This window comes from Quercus suber, unplaced genomic scaffold, assembly GCF_002906115.3.
Source record: "Quercus suber isolate HL8 unplaced genomic scaffold, Cork oak 2.0 scaffold_270, whole genome shotgun sequence".
NCBI classification, from domain to species: domain Eukaryota; kingdom Viridiplantae; phylum Streptophyta; class Magnoliopsida; order Fagales; family Fagaceae; genus Quercus; species Quercus suber.
Window position 1 is genome coordinate 277,793 of NW_027069726.1, and position 22,791 is coordinate 300,583.

Genomic DNA, 22,791 nt, shown 5'->3' on the forward strand with positions numbered 1-22,791 from the left:
GAACACAACCATGTTCGGCGCATCCTATATAATGTGGCTGGGCTTGGTGGTGATCCTGCAGCCACTGGGTAGGCAAACAACCGTATTGAGATTGAATCAGCAACTACTGCAGCCCAAAGCATAAGTGCAGCACCCGTAACTACACCGACCCGTGGTCAGCGTGATACTGCAAGCCCAAGCATAAGCGTAGCCAGGGGCCGTGGTCGACCTGTTACAGCAAGCCCAAGCCTAATTACAACTAGGGGCCGTGGTCGGCCTGCTACAGTAAGCCCAAGCACAAGTGCAGCTACGGGCCGTGGTCGGCGTGCAACAACCCCTCGGGTTGTAAGTACTCATGAGATACCTGCACCCATCTCCCCACCCTGAGGTCCCTCCACCCATCCCAGATGTATCTCCTCAATCCGAGGTCCCTCCACCCATTGTAGATGTATCTCCCCAGCTCGAGGTCCTTTCACCCATCCCAAATGCATCTCCTCAGTCCGAGGTCCCTCCACCCATGGTAGATGCATCTTTTCAGCCCGAGGTTCCTTCACCCACCCCACCTTCACAGGCCAGTTTTGATCTCGGTATGCATTCTCAGTTGACCCCTCCGTTGCACCTCGAGACACCCTCATACCCACCCACCAGCTTTAGTGCACCCACTTTGCCCATAGACCCACCCCGTACTGAACCCATGACAATGATCCCCATTCCTGGCCTTTACACAGAGCATCATTACCCACCTACCTCATCCTCATCCGACCCTCTAGGACATCCGATTGGGACTGACACTCCACAGCCAGATACTGATGTATCGGACAAGAATCCCCCTCCTCAGCCTTCACCCCCACGAGGTAGACCGCAACATGCTAGAAGAGCTCCCACTTGTGGGACAGGTGGACATAAAATAGGACACAAACGCAGCTCTATGGTATGATAACATTAATTTCCCTGTATATGCCTATTTTGCAGTTCACTCTATTCTTTACAATTACACCGAATATTGATTGTATGCATCTAATGTCTTTGCAGGATGATGATGAGCCTAAGGATGATGCCCCGCAGCCTCCTCCCCCGCCCAAACATTACACGAGGGTTAAAAAAGGCAAAATTAGTGAACCTTGAAAAAGAGGTTTGTTAAAAATGCATGCAGCAAATTACTTTGTCTTATGGATGGTGCATGTGAGATATATGTCATAGAAAATTCTCAAATGTCAAAGTTTTTGTATGTTGAATTCAATTGGTTTTTGAGAAATATGATGGATTTTGAGTTTTGAAAATTTATCTTTTCTGTAGTTTTATTAACTATGTGTGTAGTTTGGGTTTATGGATTTCAAAATCTAAGTTATATCATACTTGTAAACCCATATAATGTGATTGAAGTTGCAATATTTTGACCTTTTTTTAAAATCTTTATAGGAATTGATGCTGCTGTAACTCCCGTTCTAAACTTCAAGGTGTGTATCTTTAACTAGTCTTTTTGTTAATTTTCAAATTTATGGAAAGCTGTCTGATCTGAAGTCGTAGCATGCAGGGTTATATGGTGGGAAATGGAGTTACAGATGAAGTGAGTAATGGCTGTTACTCCTACACGACTTTACTCTTGGGCAACTCTCCAAATGGAGATGAACAGATTTAGGCCACAACAGAATCCAGTTCCTTGGCAATCAGCAACAAATAAAGAACAAATTTCTGCCCCTTCATCATTAATGGCTGGTGTAAAACAGGAAGTGATTGATCAGCCTACTCAGCAGCAGCACAAACTCAATTTTCCCCATCCACATGGATTGTCTTTCAGTTCTGCTGCACAGGTAGAATAGGGAAATACAACTCCTGGAACTATAAAGGAAGAATCTTCAGAGAAGCAGTCTACTAGGATGGGTCTTTCAACTTCTACGAGCATGATGCCTTCAAATTCAGTTTCTCGTTCCATAACAGCACAATTGGAATCTACTATCCTGGTAATCTCATCTTCATCATCAATATTTCTCTATTGCATATAATTTTTGAGGTTTTGATCAATAGATTTCCCATGTTTTTACAATTTTATTTCAATTTTAAATGAAGAGTGGACTTCAATTCAAGAAGTAATCTTAATTAATATCTCCCTGATATTAATTAAGAAAATCTCCCTGATCAAGTATACTATAATTGAAAACCTTTGGTTTTTTTAAAAAAAAAAACCCCCCCCCCCCTGGTGGGGTGGTTTGGTGCTTTTATTTAATCATATCGAGAAAATTATGTTTTTTAAGTGATATTTAAGAAAGTAGGGACTTGCTGCTATGTGTGTGGAGGAGATTTTGGAGCAAAGATAGACTTAAAAGTTGCAAAGCAAATCAATGATCACTTTGCATTTTCAAATATGGAGCTTGTAAAAGGCCAATGAGCTCTAGCTCAAATAGTATCTCTTCCTCCATGTAAGAACAATGAAAGGGTGATGTCGTGGGATCAAGACCATTGGATTCTTGTGTAATGACCAATAAAAAATTATAGTGCTCATAAAGGACACTTAAATTTGTTTATTGGCCATCAAATTCATTCGTTGTCTAATATTTTTCCATAACACCCTAAGGCAGCATTGATTGAACATGATATGATATACTTGAAACTCTTTGAGTTGTGTCAGATTATTTTGCCAAGAAAATGTCATTGAAGTTGGACTCAAGACTCATGAAAACTCAAATTATTCTGACGTGTTATGTCTTGTCACTTCTCTATCATATGCTTCTTCATAATTGTAGTGTTAAGACTGGAGGTATATTATTTTCTTCCTTTTGTATGTACATATTTATATATACATTTATTGATAGGAATGTTTACATTTTATAGCTATTACTGGTCATGCAATATTATGTTAAAGTATATGCTTTATATACCTCAAATTAAATGCTACATTTTTCCTTTTAACTTCTATTGTAAAAACCTTGTGTGGATGAATAATTTTAAAATGGACTTACTTTCTCTCTGGTTTACTTTGTGCTGCAAAAATATAATTATGCAAAGTAAATGTATGTGTCATGTAATCATTTGTTCATAGTTGATGATGGCTAACCTGCTTCCTGCCTCTGCAATATAGGAGTAAGGCACTCAAATCCCATCTATAGCCTCTTCTGCTGGTATTAATGCCAGGACACCTCCCAAAAAGCCTTCTATTGGCCAGAAGAAACCACTCGAAGCACATGGTTCATTACCACCTCTGCCAAGGTGTATAACTTTTTCTGTTGTACTACAACTTGAGGATGATTATCAATGGTTTCAATGTGATTTTGTTCATTTTCCACCTAACATTGTGTCAAACTCTTTCTTTATGTAAAATTTATCTGATATCCTACAGTATAAAGCAAAAAGTATCTGGGGCCTTTTTAGATCAAAGCATTGAACAACTAAATGATGTCACTGCTGTCAGTGGAGTTAATCTTAGGGTATGTTATTCTCCTATTTTTAGTTCTACCTATTGCAAAGTATAAGCTAATTAAGTTAAACAATTCACACGTAAAGTAGACAAGCTCAAAACTCTCCTGTCATTCTGCTCTTAAATAGGAAGAGGAAGAACAGCTATTTTCTGGACCCAAGGAGGACAGTCGAGCTTCAGAAGCATCTCAAAGAGTTGTGCAAGAAGAAGAAGAAAGGCTGATTTTGCAGAAAGCTCCTCTCCAAAAAAGGCTGGCTGAGATCAGTTAATACATTAGTTGATACCTCTTTATAAAAGTGTTCTAATTGTACTTCTATTCACTTTGTGCTTAACTGCATGTCAACAAAAATAATAGAGCTTGATATATAGTGCATGTTTGTGTTTGTCTGTCTGGCAGTGGCCAAAAGTGGTTTGAAGTGTATAAGCAACGATGTGGAGTGATGCTTGTCAATGGTGAGATGCTAGCTATTTGGTCCTTTTTCTTTATTAAAGCTTACAAGTTACATGTTTTCTTATGCAATGCAACTAAAACTTCAGTGCGTGGAAGAAAGAATGTGCAGACTAATAAGTAATCTAATCATACTGTCAAAACAGGTCAGGTTTTTTCCTTTTTTTTTTATTCTCACTTGAATTATCGGTGATTAAATGGTTCTGAATTTTAGTGGATCATTGTAGCGGGTTGATATTGAGAAACCAAGACACCGAACTGTTGTCACCTCAGATGTTCAACAACAAATCATGACAATGAATAGGAAAGCTAGGGAGGAATGGGAAAAAGAACAGGCTGAAGCAGAGAAGCTGCGGAGACTTAATGATGTGAGTGCCTCTGCACTTTATGAGACGACGAATTGAATTCTTAAAGTATCCCTTCTTTAAATGAGCATATTGCAATATACTTCTTTTGAATGTTGTAAAATACACACACACAAAATGTTTACTTTGGGTTTGATTAAAGTTCTATATATTTGATATTGTATGATATATCTCTCCAAATGCAACCTCAGGGTAATAATGGAGTTGATGGTGACAAGGAGAAAGATGATGGTCGTGGTAAATCACTTAAGGTATACAGGATAATTCATATATATCTTCACCACTCAACCAAATATCAAAATTCTTGACTTTGCTATTTGCTTCGGTACAGGCAAACAAAGAGGAAGATGACAAAATGAGGACAACAGCGGCAAACGTTGCAGCCCGTGCTACTGTTGGAGGAGATGACATGCTTTCAAAATGGCAACTAATGGCTGAGCAAGCCCGGCAGAAACGTGAAAGAGGGGTGGATACATCTGGTTCTCAACCAAGTAAAGATATGAGTCGCAAGCCTTTATAAACATCTGGAAGAAAGGACAACCAAGAAACAGAGAAAAGGGGCAATGCAACTCCTGTTGCTGCTTCTGGTAAGTGTGTTTTAATTTGATTTCAATTTTGAAAGTTATGTAGCTGGCAATATTCTAAAGTTAATATTAGATTTTATTACCACCAGCCTCGTCCAATAGATCTGGCAAGCAAGATTTTATTTATTTTATTTTATTATTAGTTTAGGGTCCGTTTGGTTCCTGTAAAATATTTTCTGAAAATATTTTTAAGTGTTTGGTTGTATTATGAAAATTGTTGTGGAAAATATTTTTATGTGTTTGGTTGTATTAGGAAAATGCTATTTTCCTAACCATTCAACAACAAATTCCGGCAACAACAACACAACAACAACAATAATAACAAAAAATTACGGCAACAACAACGACAACAACAATCAAACTTAAAAAAAAAAAAAAAAAAAAAAACAACACAACAACAACAATAATAACAAAAAATTACGGCAACAACAACGACAACAACAATCAAACTTAAAAAAAAAAAAAAAAAAAAGAGTCATTGATGAGATCGAGGAAGAGAGCGATGGGTCGCCGTTTGGGTTTGGGTCGACGACGAGCTCCGGGTCGAAGGGCTGGGTTGTCGAAGGCAATGGTTCAAAGGTCGAAGGTCGAAGCCTCGTGGGTTCGTCGGTGGGGTGCGATCTTCGTTGGATCGGTCTTCGGTGGTAATCTGGGCTCTGGGTTCGCCGGCGAAGTCGAAGATCAGTTTGTGGCGCGAAGGCGAAGTCGAAGATCGTGGGTTCGCGCCGTCGGCAAAGTCGAAGATCGTGGGTTCGTCGGTTCATGGGTTCGTCCGTTCGTGGCGCCGGCAAAGTCGAAGATCGTGGACGCCGACGATGGGCTGTGGTGGTGGATCGGAGCTCGGGGTGGTTCGTTCTCTCTCTCGCTCTCTCTCTCTCTCGCTGGTGGTTCGTTCTCCCTCTGCTTCTCTATTTTCTGGAAATGATTTGAAGTGAAATTAAAACCGTAAAATCATTTCTGGGTCAAAGGTGAAAATTTTGGTCAACTGAAGTTTATTTTCCAGAAAATGCTATTTTCCTTGCCTTCCAAACAGTGGGCTGAGGTGGTAAATGATTTCCTGCCAAAACAAACACAGCCTTAGTTGATTATTTGTTGAATAAATGTCCTATATACCTTCTCTCTGTGTAGTGTCTCATTGAATTTGCATCCCCGCCCCCTCCCCAAAATTCTTTTTCTTTCAGCTGGGACTGTTAGAAAATCTGGAAGGAATCAAATTACTCTGGCTTAAACTAGGGTTGCTCGGAGCATCTCCATTAAAGATGTGATTGCAGTCCTAGAAAGGGAACCCCAGATGTCTAGGTCTTCTCTGATATATCGCTTGTATGAGAGAGTTCGCTCTGAACCCCAAACGGGTAAATGCATTTTATTTATTTATTTGAACAGTATTTTGATTAACTTATTTACAAAATCAGACACTAAAACTGAAGAGGCTGGCATATTCTTTTATACTTACATTGGAAGTTTGCTTCTCTTCTATGAAATCAGTTGCGAAGGTTTATGTGAGAAGCTCGCCACAAAATCAAACAAGTAATGATGTTGTGCAGGGACCTGTTAGTGGCTCCCCTGCAAAAGGAAATGGGGGCCAGTATAAATACTATTTTAACATTGGAAGTGTTGAATATTTGAGGAGAAGCTAGAGGAAGCCCAGGAAGCATTAGGGATAGATTCTCATGATTTTGTTCCTATAACATATGTCTCTGAAATGGGTTGGTACCAAGAATTAATGAGATTTGCACCAACTCTCTTGATTTTGGGATCCCTACTGTGTATGGGGTGGAGAATGCAAGGTGGGCTTGGTGTTGGTGGTGGTGGTGGTGGTGGAAAGGGTGCCCGTGGAATTTTCAACATAGGAAAAGCCCATGTTACAAAAGTAGATAAAAATGCCAAGAATAAGGTTAGCTTTCTCTTTCCATAAGTGTTGTTTTTTTTGTTGCATCCAATTTTTCATATTATTTTACCCACCCTTAGTAATAGCTATAACACTGTTTTTATTCATTATGTTGCAAGAAAGGTACTCAAGAGTCCGTCTTTTCTTTTTTTGGCTGTGTTGGTCCAGGTCTATTTTAAAGATGTTGCTGGCTGGGATGAGGCAAAGCAAGAGATCATGGAATTTGTGCACTTCCTAAAGAACCCAAAGAAATATGAGGATTTGGGAGCAAAAATTCCAAAAGGTGCTCTCTTGGTAGGTCCCCCAGGTACAGGAAAGACTCTTCTAGCAAAACCGACTGCAGGGGAATCTGGTGTGCCTTTTCTCTCCATTTCTGGTTCAGATTTCATGGAGATGTTTGTCGGTGTTGGACCGTCCAGGGTGAGAAACTTGTTTCAAGAAGCAAGGCAGTGTGCTCCTAGTATAGTTTTTATTGATGAGATTGATGCAATTGGTCGAGCAAGGGGGCGTGGGGGCTTCTCAGGTTCTAATGATGAGCGTGAAAGTACTCTAAATCAGCTGCTGGTAGAAATGGATGGCTTTGGAACCACTTCAAGTGTTGTTGTGCTTGCTGGCACTAATAGACCTGATATTTTAGACAAAGCTCTGTTGAGGCCTGGCCAATTTGATCGTCAAATTTCCATTGATAAACCTGATGATTGAATGTCAGGTACTCAAGTCACAAGCTAGGCTGATACTAGATTCTGTAGTAATGCGTATTAGATTTCTTAGAAATCCTGTGCAATAGAAAATGGACCTTTTTATCATATTTTTGTTGGTGGCATCCTAAATGCATAGTTCATGGAGCTTCTTCTCTTGTAAATTGTGGCCTGCCACTTTTTTTTTGTTTTTTCAATCTAGTGTGTTATCACTTATCAGTTTTTAGCCAACTGTGGTTATCCAAAGACTTAATTTCCTTTTTTCCTTCGTTCATCAGCAATGCAGGGAAGGCCAGGATGTCTTGCCTGAGCAAATCAAAGCAGTACTTTTGGATTCGGCTGGCTTCCATGGTATGATGTAACCCAAGTGCTTCATATAAATGGAGGAACTAACTGTAGTGTTGTACCTCAAGTAGCTTGCAAATGCATTTGCTCCTCATGCCTATTGGTAAAGGTACCCACAAACCAAAGTCAAGTAGGTCAGTTAATGTTCGAAAGGTCAATTTGCTATCATTAGTGGATATGTTTTGTACTCAAGCTTAGAAGCGTAGCAAACTTACTGTGTTGTCTTAAGTATCTTCAGCTTTTAGAATAAAATCAGTTGTTGTCGGCATATTCTCTATGAAGCCAATGGGATATTTTCTTATCCTCGTGCATGTTTGTTTAAGTAGGACAAAGCACAATCATAAATAACATTTTTTTTTCAATTTAACATTGTGCTTCAGCTAAAAAGCTATGAATTAGAAAGCCTAAGCTTTTTCAAGTTATACCTGACAGTAGTACTTATCAAAAAAAAAAAAAAATGTTATACCTGACAGTAGTGATTTTTAGCATTTGCAATGTGGAAAGGAAGCAAGTTTGTTATTTCACAAGCGCTTGGAAATCCTAAACACTGTTCTGTTAATCTCACTATTTTAGTAGCTGAATATAAGTATAAAATGAATATATATCACAATGAGTAGATTCTAGAGGAACTCCATGTCTTAGATAAGGAATCGTTTCTGATAAATTATAATTTATTGAAGATAATTATACATTATCAAGAAGTGATTTGGATCATTTTTATTTTGTTTGATTGTTGTTTAAAAACTATCACTTTATTCATGAAGTTAAATCAGTTAATGCACCAGTGTCAAGTTAAATCAGTTAATCATATTTGCACTCACCGTAAAGTAATTAAAACAAAAAACAAAAAAACAAAAAAAAATTTATATTCAACAACAACAACAACAACAACAACAACAACATAAAGAGGAAGAGACAAGTACGAGAAAATTTAAATTCTTATGAAGCAATCACTCCACCACTTAACCAAACAGATACTTTTACACAGGTAATAATACTTGAGAAATTGTTGCAAGTTTTTTGTGAATTTGTTTAATTCTAGTATCCAAGAGATAAGGTTAGGGTATCGCCAGTAGTTGCGTAAATTGTGGAATGCTGTACGATTCGCTATGACTAAGTTTGGGGATGATTATGTTCCGACCACAAATGTAAATCCGGATGACTTGTCATTTAGCTGTAAATGGCTACTTTCAGTATTAAACAGAGCCATATTCAAAAGTATTGCAAGTTTGGAGTTGTATAAATTCTCAAATGTAGCAAGTACTGTGTATTCATGGTGGCAATACCAACTGTGTGATGTTTTTATTAAAGCAATTAAGCCTTTCTTTGCTGGGGACACACTTTGGTTGTGTCTTGAGAATGGGCTATGATTGCTTCATCCTTTTATGCGGTATGTTACGGAAGAATGATGGAAGCGCCTTCCTTCATCAAGTGCTATGGCAAACAAGAGAGCTCTGTGCAAGTATCTCGAAGAATCATATTGTTATTAATGTGCTATTAATGCATTCAAATCATTTAACATTGATAATATATGCAATTTGGTTCAAATTTTGTATTCTCAAGTTTTTATCAAGAAGAAAAAGCTCATATCTCAACTTCAGTTATAACAATATGATTTTGATTTGAAAAAAATGATGAAGCAAACAGTTTCTATATTAAAAAGGAAATTATGGGTAATTTTGTTATAAAATAGTAATAAGCAACAACCAAAAAAAAAAAAAAAAAAGTAACAGCTAAGAAAAAAAGCCCATTTGTACAAAAGAAAAAAAAAAAAATTGTGAGATTTAAAGTATTATATAGAAATTAGAAGATCTCGAGTGTTTAAAACACAAGATCCTGAGGATTTAGCAAATCGAGATTTTAAAAAAATTATGAGAAAAACTCGAGTATTTAAAAAATGAGATTTTAGCAAATGGAACTTGAGTTTTATAAACTTGAGTTCCACTGGGAAATTTTTTTTATTTACTTAGGCAAATCCTCTGTTCAGGTAGATTGGTTCCCCTGTTTTGCTTTGTTTTTCCGAGTGGAACTTGAGTTTCATAAACTCGAGTTCTTCTGGGAATTTTTTTTTTTTTTTACTGGGCAAATCCTCTGTTCAGGCAGATTGGTTCCCCTGTTTTGCTCTATTTTTCCCAGTGGAACTTGAGTTTATGAAACTCGAGTTTTGCTAGGATTTTTTTTTTTTTTTTTACTTGGGCAAATCCTCTGTTCAGGCAGATTGGTTCCCCTGTTTTGCTCTGTTTTTCCTAGTAGAACTCCAGTTTATGAAACTCAAGTTCCACTGGGGATTTTTTTTTTCTCCTGCACATGCAGGCAAATCAAGAACTGAAATGTGTACATGCACCTGCCGAGAAACATAGATAAAGAAGCTGAGAATGTAATCTAACACTCATTGAGAGGCAGAGAAGTTGAGAATGTAAATGCACATAAATTACATCAAAAGGCGTTCTCGCTAGGCACCAAACTATAGAAACTGTTACGCTCTCTTCATAAATATAGTTCTACAATGCAAATGCATTTACATCACAACAAAAGGCATTCTCAATATATCGACATTCTAAACATGCGCAACCATGCTTACTTTGCAATTCTAACCGTACTACTCAAATCACAATCTTCATAGAGGTACATTGGATAGAGAATTATAAGTACATTCAACAAAAACCAAAAAGTTAATTGTGCCAATACAATGTAGTCACTTTTCCTAAGATTAGCAGTTTGCACAACAAAAACGGCGTCCATGGAAGCATGCCTACAAAACGTAGACTAATCACGTTAGGAGAGAAGATAGTAAACATTAGTTAATGGTAGAATGAACAACAATTATTTAACCAATGCATAATATTTTCCCATCTACCTACCTACTGTGGAACATTACTGCTTGTGGAAGTGCCACGGGACTGCGGACATTTTCTACGGTTATGCCCGGAAGCATGACACAATCCACATGTTTGCTTGGGTTGATTCTCTATCAAATCTGTGTCCTCCCTCCGCCATCCCGACCCTCGATCCTTATTCCTCACTCCATCCATCTCATTCCTTATTCTTGACTTCACTAGTTGACCTTTGGCCTGCAACAATGTTGGATTAGGCAACCATTTTGGCCCCATGGGATCCCTCCACAATGATTGTGACTTGGGAATCACAAATGCATGCTGATAAGTGTTAAGGGCATTGTCCAAACCATAACATGGGTGAATATATGTGGTCAAATCAATATTTAAATAGTCATATACTCTAATTGCATGTGAACATGGGATCCCTATGTTTTGCCATTTCCCATAACTACATGTTCTTTCCCGTATCCGAACTTCATAACTGTGGTTTCCCCCTCCTGCACTACACGTGAATGAAGTAACTATCTGATATATCATCTGTTCATTGCTAAATGGCTTGAGATAGTGTTTCTCAGATTTAAGCTTATTTCCTTCCCACTTGTTAAAGGCATATTGACTCCTCTTACCCTCTGACAAGCGATTGAGGTATTCTTTGTGCTGGTTGTGAAAATATTCAACAAGTTTGGACCAAGTGAACTCAACCAACGCGACAATAGGAAGGCCCCGTGCACCTTTCAGTACACCATTGAAGCACTCTGATATATTGGTTGTCATTGCCCCAAAAAGTCTCCCACCATCATGTGATTGGGTCCACATATCCATAGACTCACTCAATAGGCATGTGTATGGAAGATAATCTTGATTCTTTTCCTTCCCATCCTTCCCCGTCACCTTCTTCTTATTCCAAATGGCCTCCATTTTCACTTGCTTAATGGACTCCATTATGGTATCAAATTTAACTACCTGAGTAGCATATCCTGCTTTCAAGCAAGTTGACTTTAGAGTCGAGTTTTGAAAATGTGTGTTAAAGTTACTAGCAACATGTCGAAGGCAATATCTATGAAACACCCGTGTTCTTCCATCATCCCCTCTAGGCCAGTTTGCAATGGCATTTTTGATACCGAGATGTCGGTCAGAAATTATGCAAATGCCTTCATTAGGTATCACGTGGTCAATCGTATCTCTAAGGCATTGTAAAAACCACCTCCAACTGGACCCTGACTCACAACCCACAACAGCAAAGGCAAGAGGGAATACCTTGTTGTTAGCGTCGATTGCCATTGCAACCAAAAACTTTCCCCGATATTTACCATACAGATGGGTCTCATCAATACTAATAACCAGCTTGCAATATTTGAATCTATCAATGCTTGGACCGAAAGACCAAAACACATAATTCAAAAATACAGTGTCATCTTCATCGGTGGATGTCGTACGATAGAACACCTAGGTAGTCGGATCCTAATCAATATATGCCATAAGCAACTTTTGCAACCTTTGGTAAGACTCTTCCCAATTCCCAATCGCCTTTTGTTTCGCGTCCCATACCTTGTAGTAAGAAAGCTTATGACCCTCATATTTCAACTCTATCATAAATCTAAGATATTTAATTGGGGTAGTGTGATCCTAACTTAACTGCTTAAGGATGTCTAATGCAATAAAATTACAATTCATCATTCTACCATCATTTCGCACCCCACTCCGTATACACGTGTGAGGACCCTTGTACACGGTGACCATCCATAGCCCCTGGAGATTGGGCTTCATGACTGCGCAGACATACCACTTGCATGACTCATCCACGCATTTTGCACAAAGTTTTGTCATGGTTGACCTACTGATCATAAAATGTTTGTTTTCCTTGAGGGCACAAATTCTTAATACACGCTGCACCTCACCTTTATTGGCAAAAGTCAAGCCTTTCCACAAATTCATCCCCTTTCTCCAAGTAGACACAAATGGTGTCTCAATATGTGAATGATCAACCATATTTTCCCAAGTATTTGCAGAAAATGACAAGGCAGGAGGTGCGTAGGTAGGGATTGTGTCTGTAATGTTTTGGACACTAAGAACATTGTCTGCATCGGGTTCATTACCGTCCAATGTCTCATCATCAATGTCCCTCTCAAAGTCCCTAAAGTCCCCTCTCTCAATCTTGTCTTCAATCTCATCTCTATCGACAAAATCTTCACCGTCCCCGTCAGTACTCTCATCAACATAGTCGTCATCATCATTGTCATCCTCATCCTCATCATCATTCTTATCCTTATCATTATCATCATCAGCATGAACATCATCGGCATGAGCATCATCATGCTCTACATGTGTAAAATACTTATATTGAGCATCTGGAACTGTAATCTATAAACTTGTTTGTATTTGTTGGATTTCCTCGATACCAATTTCTACATGCGGCTCGAACTGTATGTACAACTCAATATTAGTTACTTCAGATATTCTCTCCAACTTGTCAAACATGATCTTCACATGTTTGTCTGTTTCTATTGCCATATACTTGTAATTAATCCGGTGCTTCAGGATTTCATTTGGCATACGATAAGTAATTTGTATGTTGTGCAAAGCAAGATTCTCACACAACTCTTCCATAACCATCATCTTCAATTCGTCAAGGGTCTTCAACCTACGATCAATTTGGGTATAATAGCTCTTTATACCTAGCCCTTCAAATGGCAATCCCTTGTTCGCATTGGCATTCTTCAGCGGACCACCGTGATATAGGAATATATCAATTTCAAGCATTGTGAACCTGTTAAAGTCAAGTTACTATGTTAGTTAAAAAACATTTTAAAGTTCCTTGATCTAAAAGAAACTTGAAGCAAAGTCTTTAACTTTCTAATAAAAAGAAGCGGCCAAGAAATTTTTTAATTTCATTCGGCCTGATACAAACTGAACATTTTTTTCTAAAATTTTGGCTGTAGTATGACTACATTTAACAATTGGACATATACAAATCCATTTGTCCTTCCTATATACAAGAAGCTAATTACAGCAGGAGTTAGAATATGGGTCTTCAGGTATAAGTTTCCTAACTACCGTATATTATTTTCTAGAGATTGTGAACACTACCTGTCACATTTTCTAGAGATTGAAAACAACACAATCTGTTAGAGCTATCTGCCACATTTTTAAGTCTAAACATAAACTTTATGTAGTACATCAACTTTACCAACCACAAAAATAAGTTTTTGACAATCACAAACTTACCCATACACAATCTCTAGAAAACGTTATCAATCTAACAATCTAATTAGTATAACAATCTAACACTATATTCAAAAAATAAAGTATTGTTAGTTAAATGTGAACATTTTTAAAAGATGTGGACACTAGGTGTAAATATGAATATTGTGTATATACACATCTGCAAGTGAAACCATGTTTTCTTATTTAAGAAGACTTTAAGGTATTTTGATACTCAAACTCCTTCACCCACACCCATAGACAACTAATAGCCAACTACAATAACAGTTAAATCAAAAAACCCCCCTGCTTCTAAAAAAAAATAAAAAAAATCAAAAAACCTTTACTGGAGATAAGAAATTGTTGAGAGGGAAGAGCAGTGAGAGAGGCAGTGTGGTGAGTGAGAGAGTGAGAGGCAATGTGGTGAGTGAGAGGCAATGTGGTGAGTGAGAGAGTGAGAGGCAATGTGATGTGAGAGTTATGGGTGAGTGTTAACGTCAGGCTGAGTGTAAGTCATTTTTTTTATGCTCTGTTTTTCGGTCTCTAAAAAGGAGTATATATTGAGGTGAACTCGAGTTCCAAAAATCGATTCTTAAAGACTCGAGATCTAAGTGGACAACATTAAGTCCAGCTCACCAACTGGTCCGCTATGCGGTGGACTGAGATTAAAACAGTATCTCGAGTTTCTAAAACTCGAGATGCTAGTTTCCATTATACTTTCAAATGATACCTGCATAACTCTATACAACTCCTTTGCATAACTATTCTGCACATTTCCTCGAGTTTAAGTAATGATTTGGGTGTTTTTGATATATGAGTAGGTGAAAAAGTACGTAGAAATGTGTGTTGGTGTGTTTAAAATGCTCAAAGTGTTGCATGAAATGGCCTACCAAACAGGCCCACTCTTTGACTGTTTACTTTTTAATTTTTATTATTGCATCACCATGGACACCTTCTCTTTTCAAAGCCCCACTTACACTAAAATCTTGTTTGTATCGTAACCAGATAGTAAAAACAATCATTATGAAGTGGACGTCATAATTTGAAATTAACATATTTTATATCTAATCTTATTACTAATTAGAGATGAGAAAAATCACTCTTGTCATTATAACAAAGAAGAGAAGAATCATCTTTGTTTGTATCATGGACGAGTACAATGAACTTTAAATAAGATCCACATAAATGATACATGTGACAAGTAACACGCCAGACAACCAAAAGCGTAACTGACGGACAACGGGCAAAAGATAATTGAAGTCTAGAATGCCTTAACATTCAAGGCCAACCATCCAAACCATTAAGGTCGGCAATTACTCCAATCCTGAGGGGCAAAGACCTATAAAAAGGCACAAAGAATCAAAGAAGTACACACATAAACTTACTAGCTAAACAGTGATTCTCCATACAATTGAGCTTTAATCTTACTAACTAGCCCATTAGAGACTTTTTAGCACACACCATATCGGTGTACTCCGGTACTAATTCTCCTTTTTTTTTTTTTTTTTTTTAAAAAAAAAAAAAAAAAAAAAAAAAAAAAAAAAAAAAAAAAAAAAAAAAATTTTTTTCAGGATTCCATAGTTGCTGACTTGACATCGTTCATATGTATAGGCAAGGAGTTCAACTAACAATTTTTTGCATTATTAGTTTGGCGTCATCTATGGAGAAAAACGTTAGCAAAGCCATACAATTTCCCTTTCCTTTACAAAAGAATTTCTCTTGATACTAGATGGATTCTGCTCAAGCAGCATATCAAATTCAAGCATTAACAACAAGTATTGAAGAATTAATACAATAAAACCTAGAGCTAAGGCATATTGCCGAAGCCCAAAGTGGTCATAGGAATGAAGAAAGACTGGAAAACAATAATGGCAAAGATACTGTCATTCTGTTGAATCATAGGAGGCGAGGAACACTTGAAGGAGAGAATTCCTACAAAATGGAGGAAGAACTCCACGACATGAGGAAAAAGATAAACGAATTGAGAAGCATAGTGAAGGAGAAATCCGCGGTCAATCTGGATGGCATGATTAAAAGGACAGATTCACCTTTCACCACGGAAGTCTTGAATTGTCCACTGCCACCAAAATTTCGGCTTCCACAGCTTGAGTCGTTTGGTGGACTAAAAGACCCCCTAGATCACATTAAGGCCTTCAAGACTCATATGTATCTACAGATGACACCAAACGAAGTTATGTGTAGAGCATTCCCAACCATTTTGAAGGGTGCAGCCAGAGTGTGGTTTAGCAAATTCCCACCTCGTACTATTTGAAACTTTGAACAATTAGGTGAGAGCTTTGTTCATCATTTTATAGGGGACAACTCCATAAGAGATAGGCCATCTACTAAACATCCAACAGGAAGAAGAGGGGTCATTAAGACAATATGTAAATCGCTTCAACATGGATTGTTGCATGGAGATTTCTTTTTCTTTATAACCTAAACCCCACCTAAGACAGTGACAAACGAAGTTATGTGTAGAGCATTCCCAACCATTTTGAAGGGTGCAGCTAGAGTGTGGTTTAGCAAATTCCCACCTCGTACTATTGGAAACTTTGAACAAGTAGGTGAGAGCTTTCTTCGTCATTTTATAGGGGATAACTCCATAAGAGATAGGCCATCTACTAAACATCCAACAGGAAGAAGGGGGGGTCATTAAGACAATATGTAAATCCCTTCAACATGGATTGTTGCATGGAGATTTCTTTTTCTTTATAACCTAAATCCCACCTAAGGCAGTGACAAAGTTGCTTCACAGAGCACAGAAATACTTGAACACAAAGGATGCATATGCGTCCAAGGGGATGGTCAGTAAAAGGAGAAAGAGAGACGACTAGGCGGACCACTGTCTAGAGAAGAAGAAAGATCAGCCCAATACAAAGTAGAACTCTAAAAGAAAAAGAAACCCCCCGAAATAGAAGCCAAGATTCACTAATTTCACTCCCCTAGTGATGCTTGTTGAGCAAGTGCTGAGGCTAATCAAGGATGACCCTGCATTAAGTTGGCCTAGACCAATCAAAGCCCCAACTAAAGTATGAGACAAAAGTAAGTATTGTAGATTCCACCAAGATCATGGGCATAATACTAATGAATGCAGGCACTTAAAAGAACAAGTAAAGTCTATGATCCGTCAAGGAAAGTTGCAAAAGTTTGTGCGAAGAGGAGATTATCAAAGATGACCCTATGGATATGAGAAGAATAAGGAAAGAGAATCAAGTCCTAGTAGAGCCAAAGCCACCATCGGAGAAATCCGAATGATTTCCAGAGGACTCAATACGGGGGGATCTTCTAAGTCTCTAGGGAAAGCATACATGAGAGAAATAAGATAGCATTTAATCTCGCCATTCATCATCCAAAGTTCATAGAAGGGACGACTTGGACATTTCATTCTCCGAGAAGGATGCCAGAGGGACCAGACAGCCTCACGATGATCCTTTGGTCATTATGCTAAGAATAGAAAAGCATAATATTCGCTGAAACATGATTGACCATGGAAGTTCAGTAGATATCCTTTTCTTGCTTGCCCTATAGTAGAATAAGATAGCAACAGAACAACTATGTCCATTCTCATCACCCTTTGTAAGCTTCATAGGTGATAAGAGATACCCTAAGGGGATTGTTACACTAACTATTGCTGCATGAACTTATCCAGCTCAAATATCCAAGAAAATCTACTTCCTAATAACGGATTGCCCTTCCACATACAATGCCCTCTGAATTGTCTAAAAGTAGCCACTTTAACATATTGCTTGAAGGTAAAGTTCCTAGCAGCTTATGGAGTGGGAGAGATTCAGGGAGATTAGGTTATTGCCTGAGAATGTCTGTCGATGCCTCGCTGTGGTTCAACCACTCATCGTGGTGACGCTGACACACTTTTTTGGAGGATATGCACATGCATATAAAGCTCAGAGCTTGGGTGTTGTGAAGAAGGGTATACCTCTGGTGTGTGACTAGAATATGAGTCAATTTTAAAGAAATTACCAAAGGTAAGTGAAGTCACCACCAATCATTGTGTTTTTTCTAAGGTGTGATTGGTCACCTGACTCTATTTGATTTTATTACCGACCCTAGGCTAAGAAAAAAGGAGTTTTTCCTAATCTAATGTGGATGGGTAAAAAATCTTGATTCTTGAGTTCGGAAGTTTGGTTACGCGTGGGTGTTAGGCACCCTACAACGCCTGTCTATAGACAGTCCTTTGTTTTGGTAAAACCTTAATTTTTGGACATTGGCAAATGAAAATGAGCTATTGGCATTAGCTTTCGGGCCTTTAAGTGAGTTGGGCTTTGAGGTTTGGTTTTGGAAGGGGTGTGGTCTCGATCGATGATTCCTTAGTGTGTTTGGAATTATTGCCAAATTTTTACGGCGAAAATTCGGCAGCATTTCCCCTTATTTTCAGGGTGAAAATTCAGCAACGCTTTGCCTCAGGTGCATCATAGCACATAAAACACTATTTTCACCAAGCTTTCGACATGAGAATACAACAATAGGGTTGCCCCATTTTCATGACGAAAATTTGGTAGAGTTTTGTGTTTGGTGCACTATGGCACACCGGCAAGGTTTCATGCCTATGTATTCGGCATGTGCCAACATGCTTATACTAGGACGAGCCAAAGCCCTTCAAAGCATCAAGTATATTGATATGTGTTGCATACACAGGGAAGCTGATGTCACATGGTGACATGGATTGAGACAGTCACATCGCGATGATTATGCACACAGTATGACATGAATATGCACCTGCAGCAAATGTCTTGAGCACATACTCATGCCACAAGGTCAAGGGCTTTCATGACTAGAGAGGGTTGCTCACATAGCTATAAGAGTCCATCATACAAAGTGCATGATCACCCACACACACGCAAGCATATATATATATATATATATGTATCATGCACAATGCTACCACACAGAGTGGGAAAGTAAAACAGACATTGCCAACGTCCCAAAGGTATGGCCCAGTAAGGTATAGGAAATGTAAAACAGACATTGCCATACCTAGGGAATGCGGCCCAAGCTAAGAGCAAGAAAGATAAAGAGTACAAAGAGAGGGGGAACCCTAATACATTGCTCTAGAGAAGAGTTTAAGAGAGAAAGAGAAAGATGTAACCACTCGGGGAGGCTAGGCCTCCTAATCTACTGAACATTGCCCTTTGTGGGCTTGCATCCTTGCCCTTTTTTGCTTGCGCCAAGGAGGTTGCACCCTTGTTCCAAGTGTTCAGGCTCCACGTGTGTACATGCAATGACAAAGGAAACAAGCCAACAGATAAACAAAGAAACAACTAGAAGGAAATCATGCTAAAAGACAAGCCATCAAAAGGTGCCAAATGGGGGCAAACAAACATGTTATCAAACAAAAGAGGGTGTCCTAGGAGGATAAATGTAGGTTTGGATCGAGTGTCTATAGTTTCATGAGATTGGAACATGGATGACATACAGACTTATGCATGAACATCTAGGCAAACATGCAAAGATACAAAGAAGCAAGGAAAGCCAAATGGGTGGCACAAAGCAAGCACAACAACATCGCACAGAGCAGAGAAAGGTGTATATTAAGCACACAACATCACGGAGATGTGTCTCACAAGTGGTCACACCCGAATAAGCCACAAGAGGGGTATATGCAACCATACAAGCAAGTGACCCCAAAGATCAACAAGCACAAGCCCACGGAGGGTGCAAAGCTTGGCAAAGTCTAGATCTAGAGAGACAAACATAGAGATAAAGCATAAAAGCAAGAAATCATAGACATGCTAAAGGAAGTGATCCAAACCCTTTGATATAGGCCTAGGTGTATGGATGTAGGCCTAGACCACAAAATCTAGATCTACACCCCACCTAAAGGGCCAAAACATAAGAAAAAAGGGACATTAAGAGACAAAAAGGCTATAAAAGCACATGGCATAGCAACCAACATGTAAATCTAGACACATGAACATGGCCTAGAGCACACAAAGATATAGATCAAAACATAAGCATGGCAAGGAGCATATAGACAAGTAGATCTAAGCATGAACATGGCAAAAAGAACCTAGGCTCATGGATCTAAGCACAAGCACACTATTTAGGCATATCTTAGCCCAAGAAGGCTAAGCCAACAATATCAAAGTAGTAAAACATGACATAAAGCAAAAAGACATGCTAAAAGACTATAAAACATGCTAGGAAGAAAGATAAAGCAAAGGGTGTAGATTGTAGCTAAAAAGCTACAAATATATAGAGAATTTGCCTAGAAAAATGCTCTAAAATTGCCCATTTTTTTTTTTTTTTAAAAATTTGAGGGGGTCTGGGAATATTTATATTGATTTTGTAACTCTTCAGTGGTGCGCCTGGCCGGTACTAATATTAGCAAGGTTCGACTTTTTTGGTTCTAATTTTGACTGCCTGTTTGAATGTCTTCCCAGACTCCAATTAAGCTGATTTTGGTGTCCCTAGAAAGCTTCGGGTGTCTAGTTTTCAAAACACTAAAGAAATTGAAATTTCAACAGTCGGATCAAAAGTTATGGCCCCAGGAAGCGAGTTGATGTGTTTTGCATGGTTTTCAAGATATCTTAACTGTTTTAACTTCGATTTCGACCCATGAATAATCGTTGGAAAAGGAATTCAATAATCTTCACAATCACGCTGGTCTTAACCCGTTCTAATGGTCGGATAAAAAATTGGGTTTTTGGGGCCTCCAAGAGTCAACTTTGGATCAAACTTTGTCAAAGTTGACAAAAATCATCAAGTAGCTTGGGTTTGATGTAGAAATATGGAAAAATATTGTTTTAGGATGATTATGGTTAGTTTTGACTTTTGGTCAACCCAAGGTAGACCAAGGGCATTTTGGTCAACTTGACTTGAAATGGAACTTTGAGTGCTCTAATGCCCAAGCAAGTTATGCTACGTTAATACAGATGTTTCCATGTCCCCATGGAAGAAAGTTAATATTTTTGAGATTTTTGGGGTCTGGCACACAAATCGAGGGTAAACAAAATACGGTATCTACAAATATTATCAAGCAACCTTGGATTTGGGTGAAAACCATACATGGACCTTAGACATAAAAAATTCCACTCCTAATGTAGTAGAAGAATTGGAAACTGCCGAGATAATCTCTCGAGATCCATCAAAAGTCGCGAAGGTAGGAACCAAGCTCCCACCTTTTAGGAAAGAAGGTCTGGTCAACTTTCTAAAGGAGAATTAGGATGTTTTTCCATGCAATCATGAAAACATGATGGGGATTGACTAGGCCATCATCCAACACCATCTAATTTTGATCCAGTGTATAAGGCAGTACAACAAAGACGAAGGATTTTTGCTTTTTACCATAATTGAGCAGTCATTGAAGAGGTAGAAAAGTTGCTGGTAGTAGAGTTCATTCGTGAAATCTACTATCTAGAATGGATAGCAAATGTAGTGATGGTGATGAAAGCAAATGGAAAGTGGAGAATGTGTGTTGATTTCACCGACTTAAACAAAGCATTCCTAAAGGACAGCTTTCCTCTTCCAAGGATACATTAGTTGGTAGACTCCATAGTAGGACAAAAATTATTAAGCTTTATGGATGCTTTTCCAAGATACAACCAAATACTCATGGACAAGGAGGACCAGGAGAAAATAGTCTTTGTCACTGGATAGGGGTTATACTATTACAAGGCCATGCCTTTCTGTCTTAAAAACACAAGAGGACCATGTCACTATCTTGAGATGATACACGTCGTCTATGAGATTTTCGGTGTAGTAGACTAGCATCGTTGTACGTGCTGCCCTTAGGATACAACAACCCAGCCACCTTGTTGATTATCCTTATAAGCCTACACCACTTTTAGGATATAAAACTCTTAAAATAGTATTGATAAAGCCAAAAATGATCGTCAGTGAAGGACCTTGTCTAAGCTCTAGACGAGGTGATGTTCCCTCTTGCAAAGATGAGAGAGAAAGGCACCAGAGTGGTGTAAGCTAAGGGTTCTCCAATGTCTAACTCAGTAAGCTTCTCAATATATCCCAAAGAATTAGAATGTAATTTTGTGTATTTGGTGTGTGTACCTTTTCTCCTAGTGCTTGATGGCTTATTTTAGTCTTTCTCTGTATAGCCGTTGGGGGGTTTTTAATGACCCTCTTGGCAATTAAAGTAACGTATTTCTAGGCATAAATGGGGAGTTACCTAACTTATAATTGCCTTTTTAACCGTTGCGGCTCATCAGTTACAAAGTCATTTATTACTGTGTAATCAACGTTGTATGGCTGTCCAGGCTATATACGACTTTAGATTTTAGTTCTCATCAGTTGCCCCCTAATTCCTTCGTCAAACTTCTGGACAATTGCAAGAATATGAAAGTTTTGTTTGTGTTTGCTGGTGACTCTTGAGATCCCCTTTCTTTTGCATTTAACATGGACACGTATCGGCTTTTCATTAGCTAGATGTGACAAGGCTGTTTCTTGATTTTCTCGTGCCTTGAAGCTCGCTCTTTTAAAAACTTTTGGGTTTCCCTTCTTCCTTATTTTTTCTTCCCCAAGCTTTCGAGTTGCACTTACCTTGTGAGTTTTCTCTCTTTCTCTAACTCCTTTTTGAATTCATGGTTGATTATTCTGCTATTAGGCTAGATTCCCCTTCCGTTTCATTTTTCTTTGCTAGGTTAGGTGTTTTCCTTGAGTCTTCAAGTGGTCGATGTCCTTCGATGGATTTGTTTGTGCCTTGGATTTATGCCCTTAAACTAGTGTTGCTTGAGCTTTACCCACTAATCCATACTTACCTGGTGAGTTTTCTCATCTTCTCTAACTCCTTTTTGAATTCACGGTTGATTATTCTACTATTAGGCTAGATTCCTCTTCTGTTTCATTTTTCTTTACTAAGTTAGGTGTTTTCCTTGAGTTTTCGAGTGGTTGATGTCCTTTGGTGGGTTTTTTTATGCCTCGGGTTTGTGCACTTAGACTAGTGTTGCTCGAACTTTACCCACTAATCTACACTTACCTGGTGAGTTTTCTCTTTTTCTTTAACTCCTTTTTGAATTCATGGTTGATTATTCTGCTATTAGGCTAGATTCCCTTTCCGTTT

At 38.5% G+C, this 22,791-nt stretch overlaps 2 protein-coding genes and 1 pseudogene across 2 annotated transcripts; 2 read left to right on the forward strand and 1 right to left on the reverse strand.

Moving 5' to 3' along the window:
* Positions 1–334: 334 nt before the first annotated feature.
* Positions 335–1,104, forward strand: LOC112012107 (extensin). Its single transcript, XM_024044486.1, has 2 exons — positions 335–910; positions 1,012–1,104. Exons 1-2 carry the CDS (start codon positions 335–337, stop codon positions 1,102–1,104), a joined length of 669 nt encoding a protein of 222 aa, XP_023900254.1.
* A 373-nt stretch (positions 1,105–1,477) lies between these two features.
* LOC112012106 (transcription initiation factor TFIID subunit 4b-like) lies at positions 1,478–8,086 on the forward strand (annotated as a pseudogene).
* Positions 8,087–10,580: 2,494 nt separating this feature from the next.
* On the reverse strand, positions 10,581–11,837 carry LOC136070918 (uncharacterized). Its single transcript, XM_065781537.1, has one exon. It carries the CDS (start codon positions 11,835–11,837, stop codon positions 10,581–10,583), a length of 1,257 nt encoding a protein of 418 aa, XP_065637609.1.
* Positions 11,838–22,791: the final 10,954 nt, after the last annotated feature.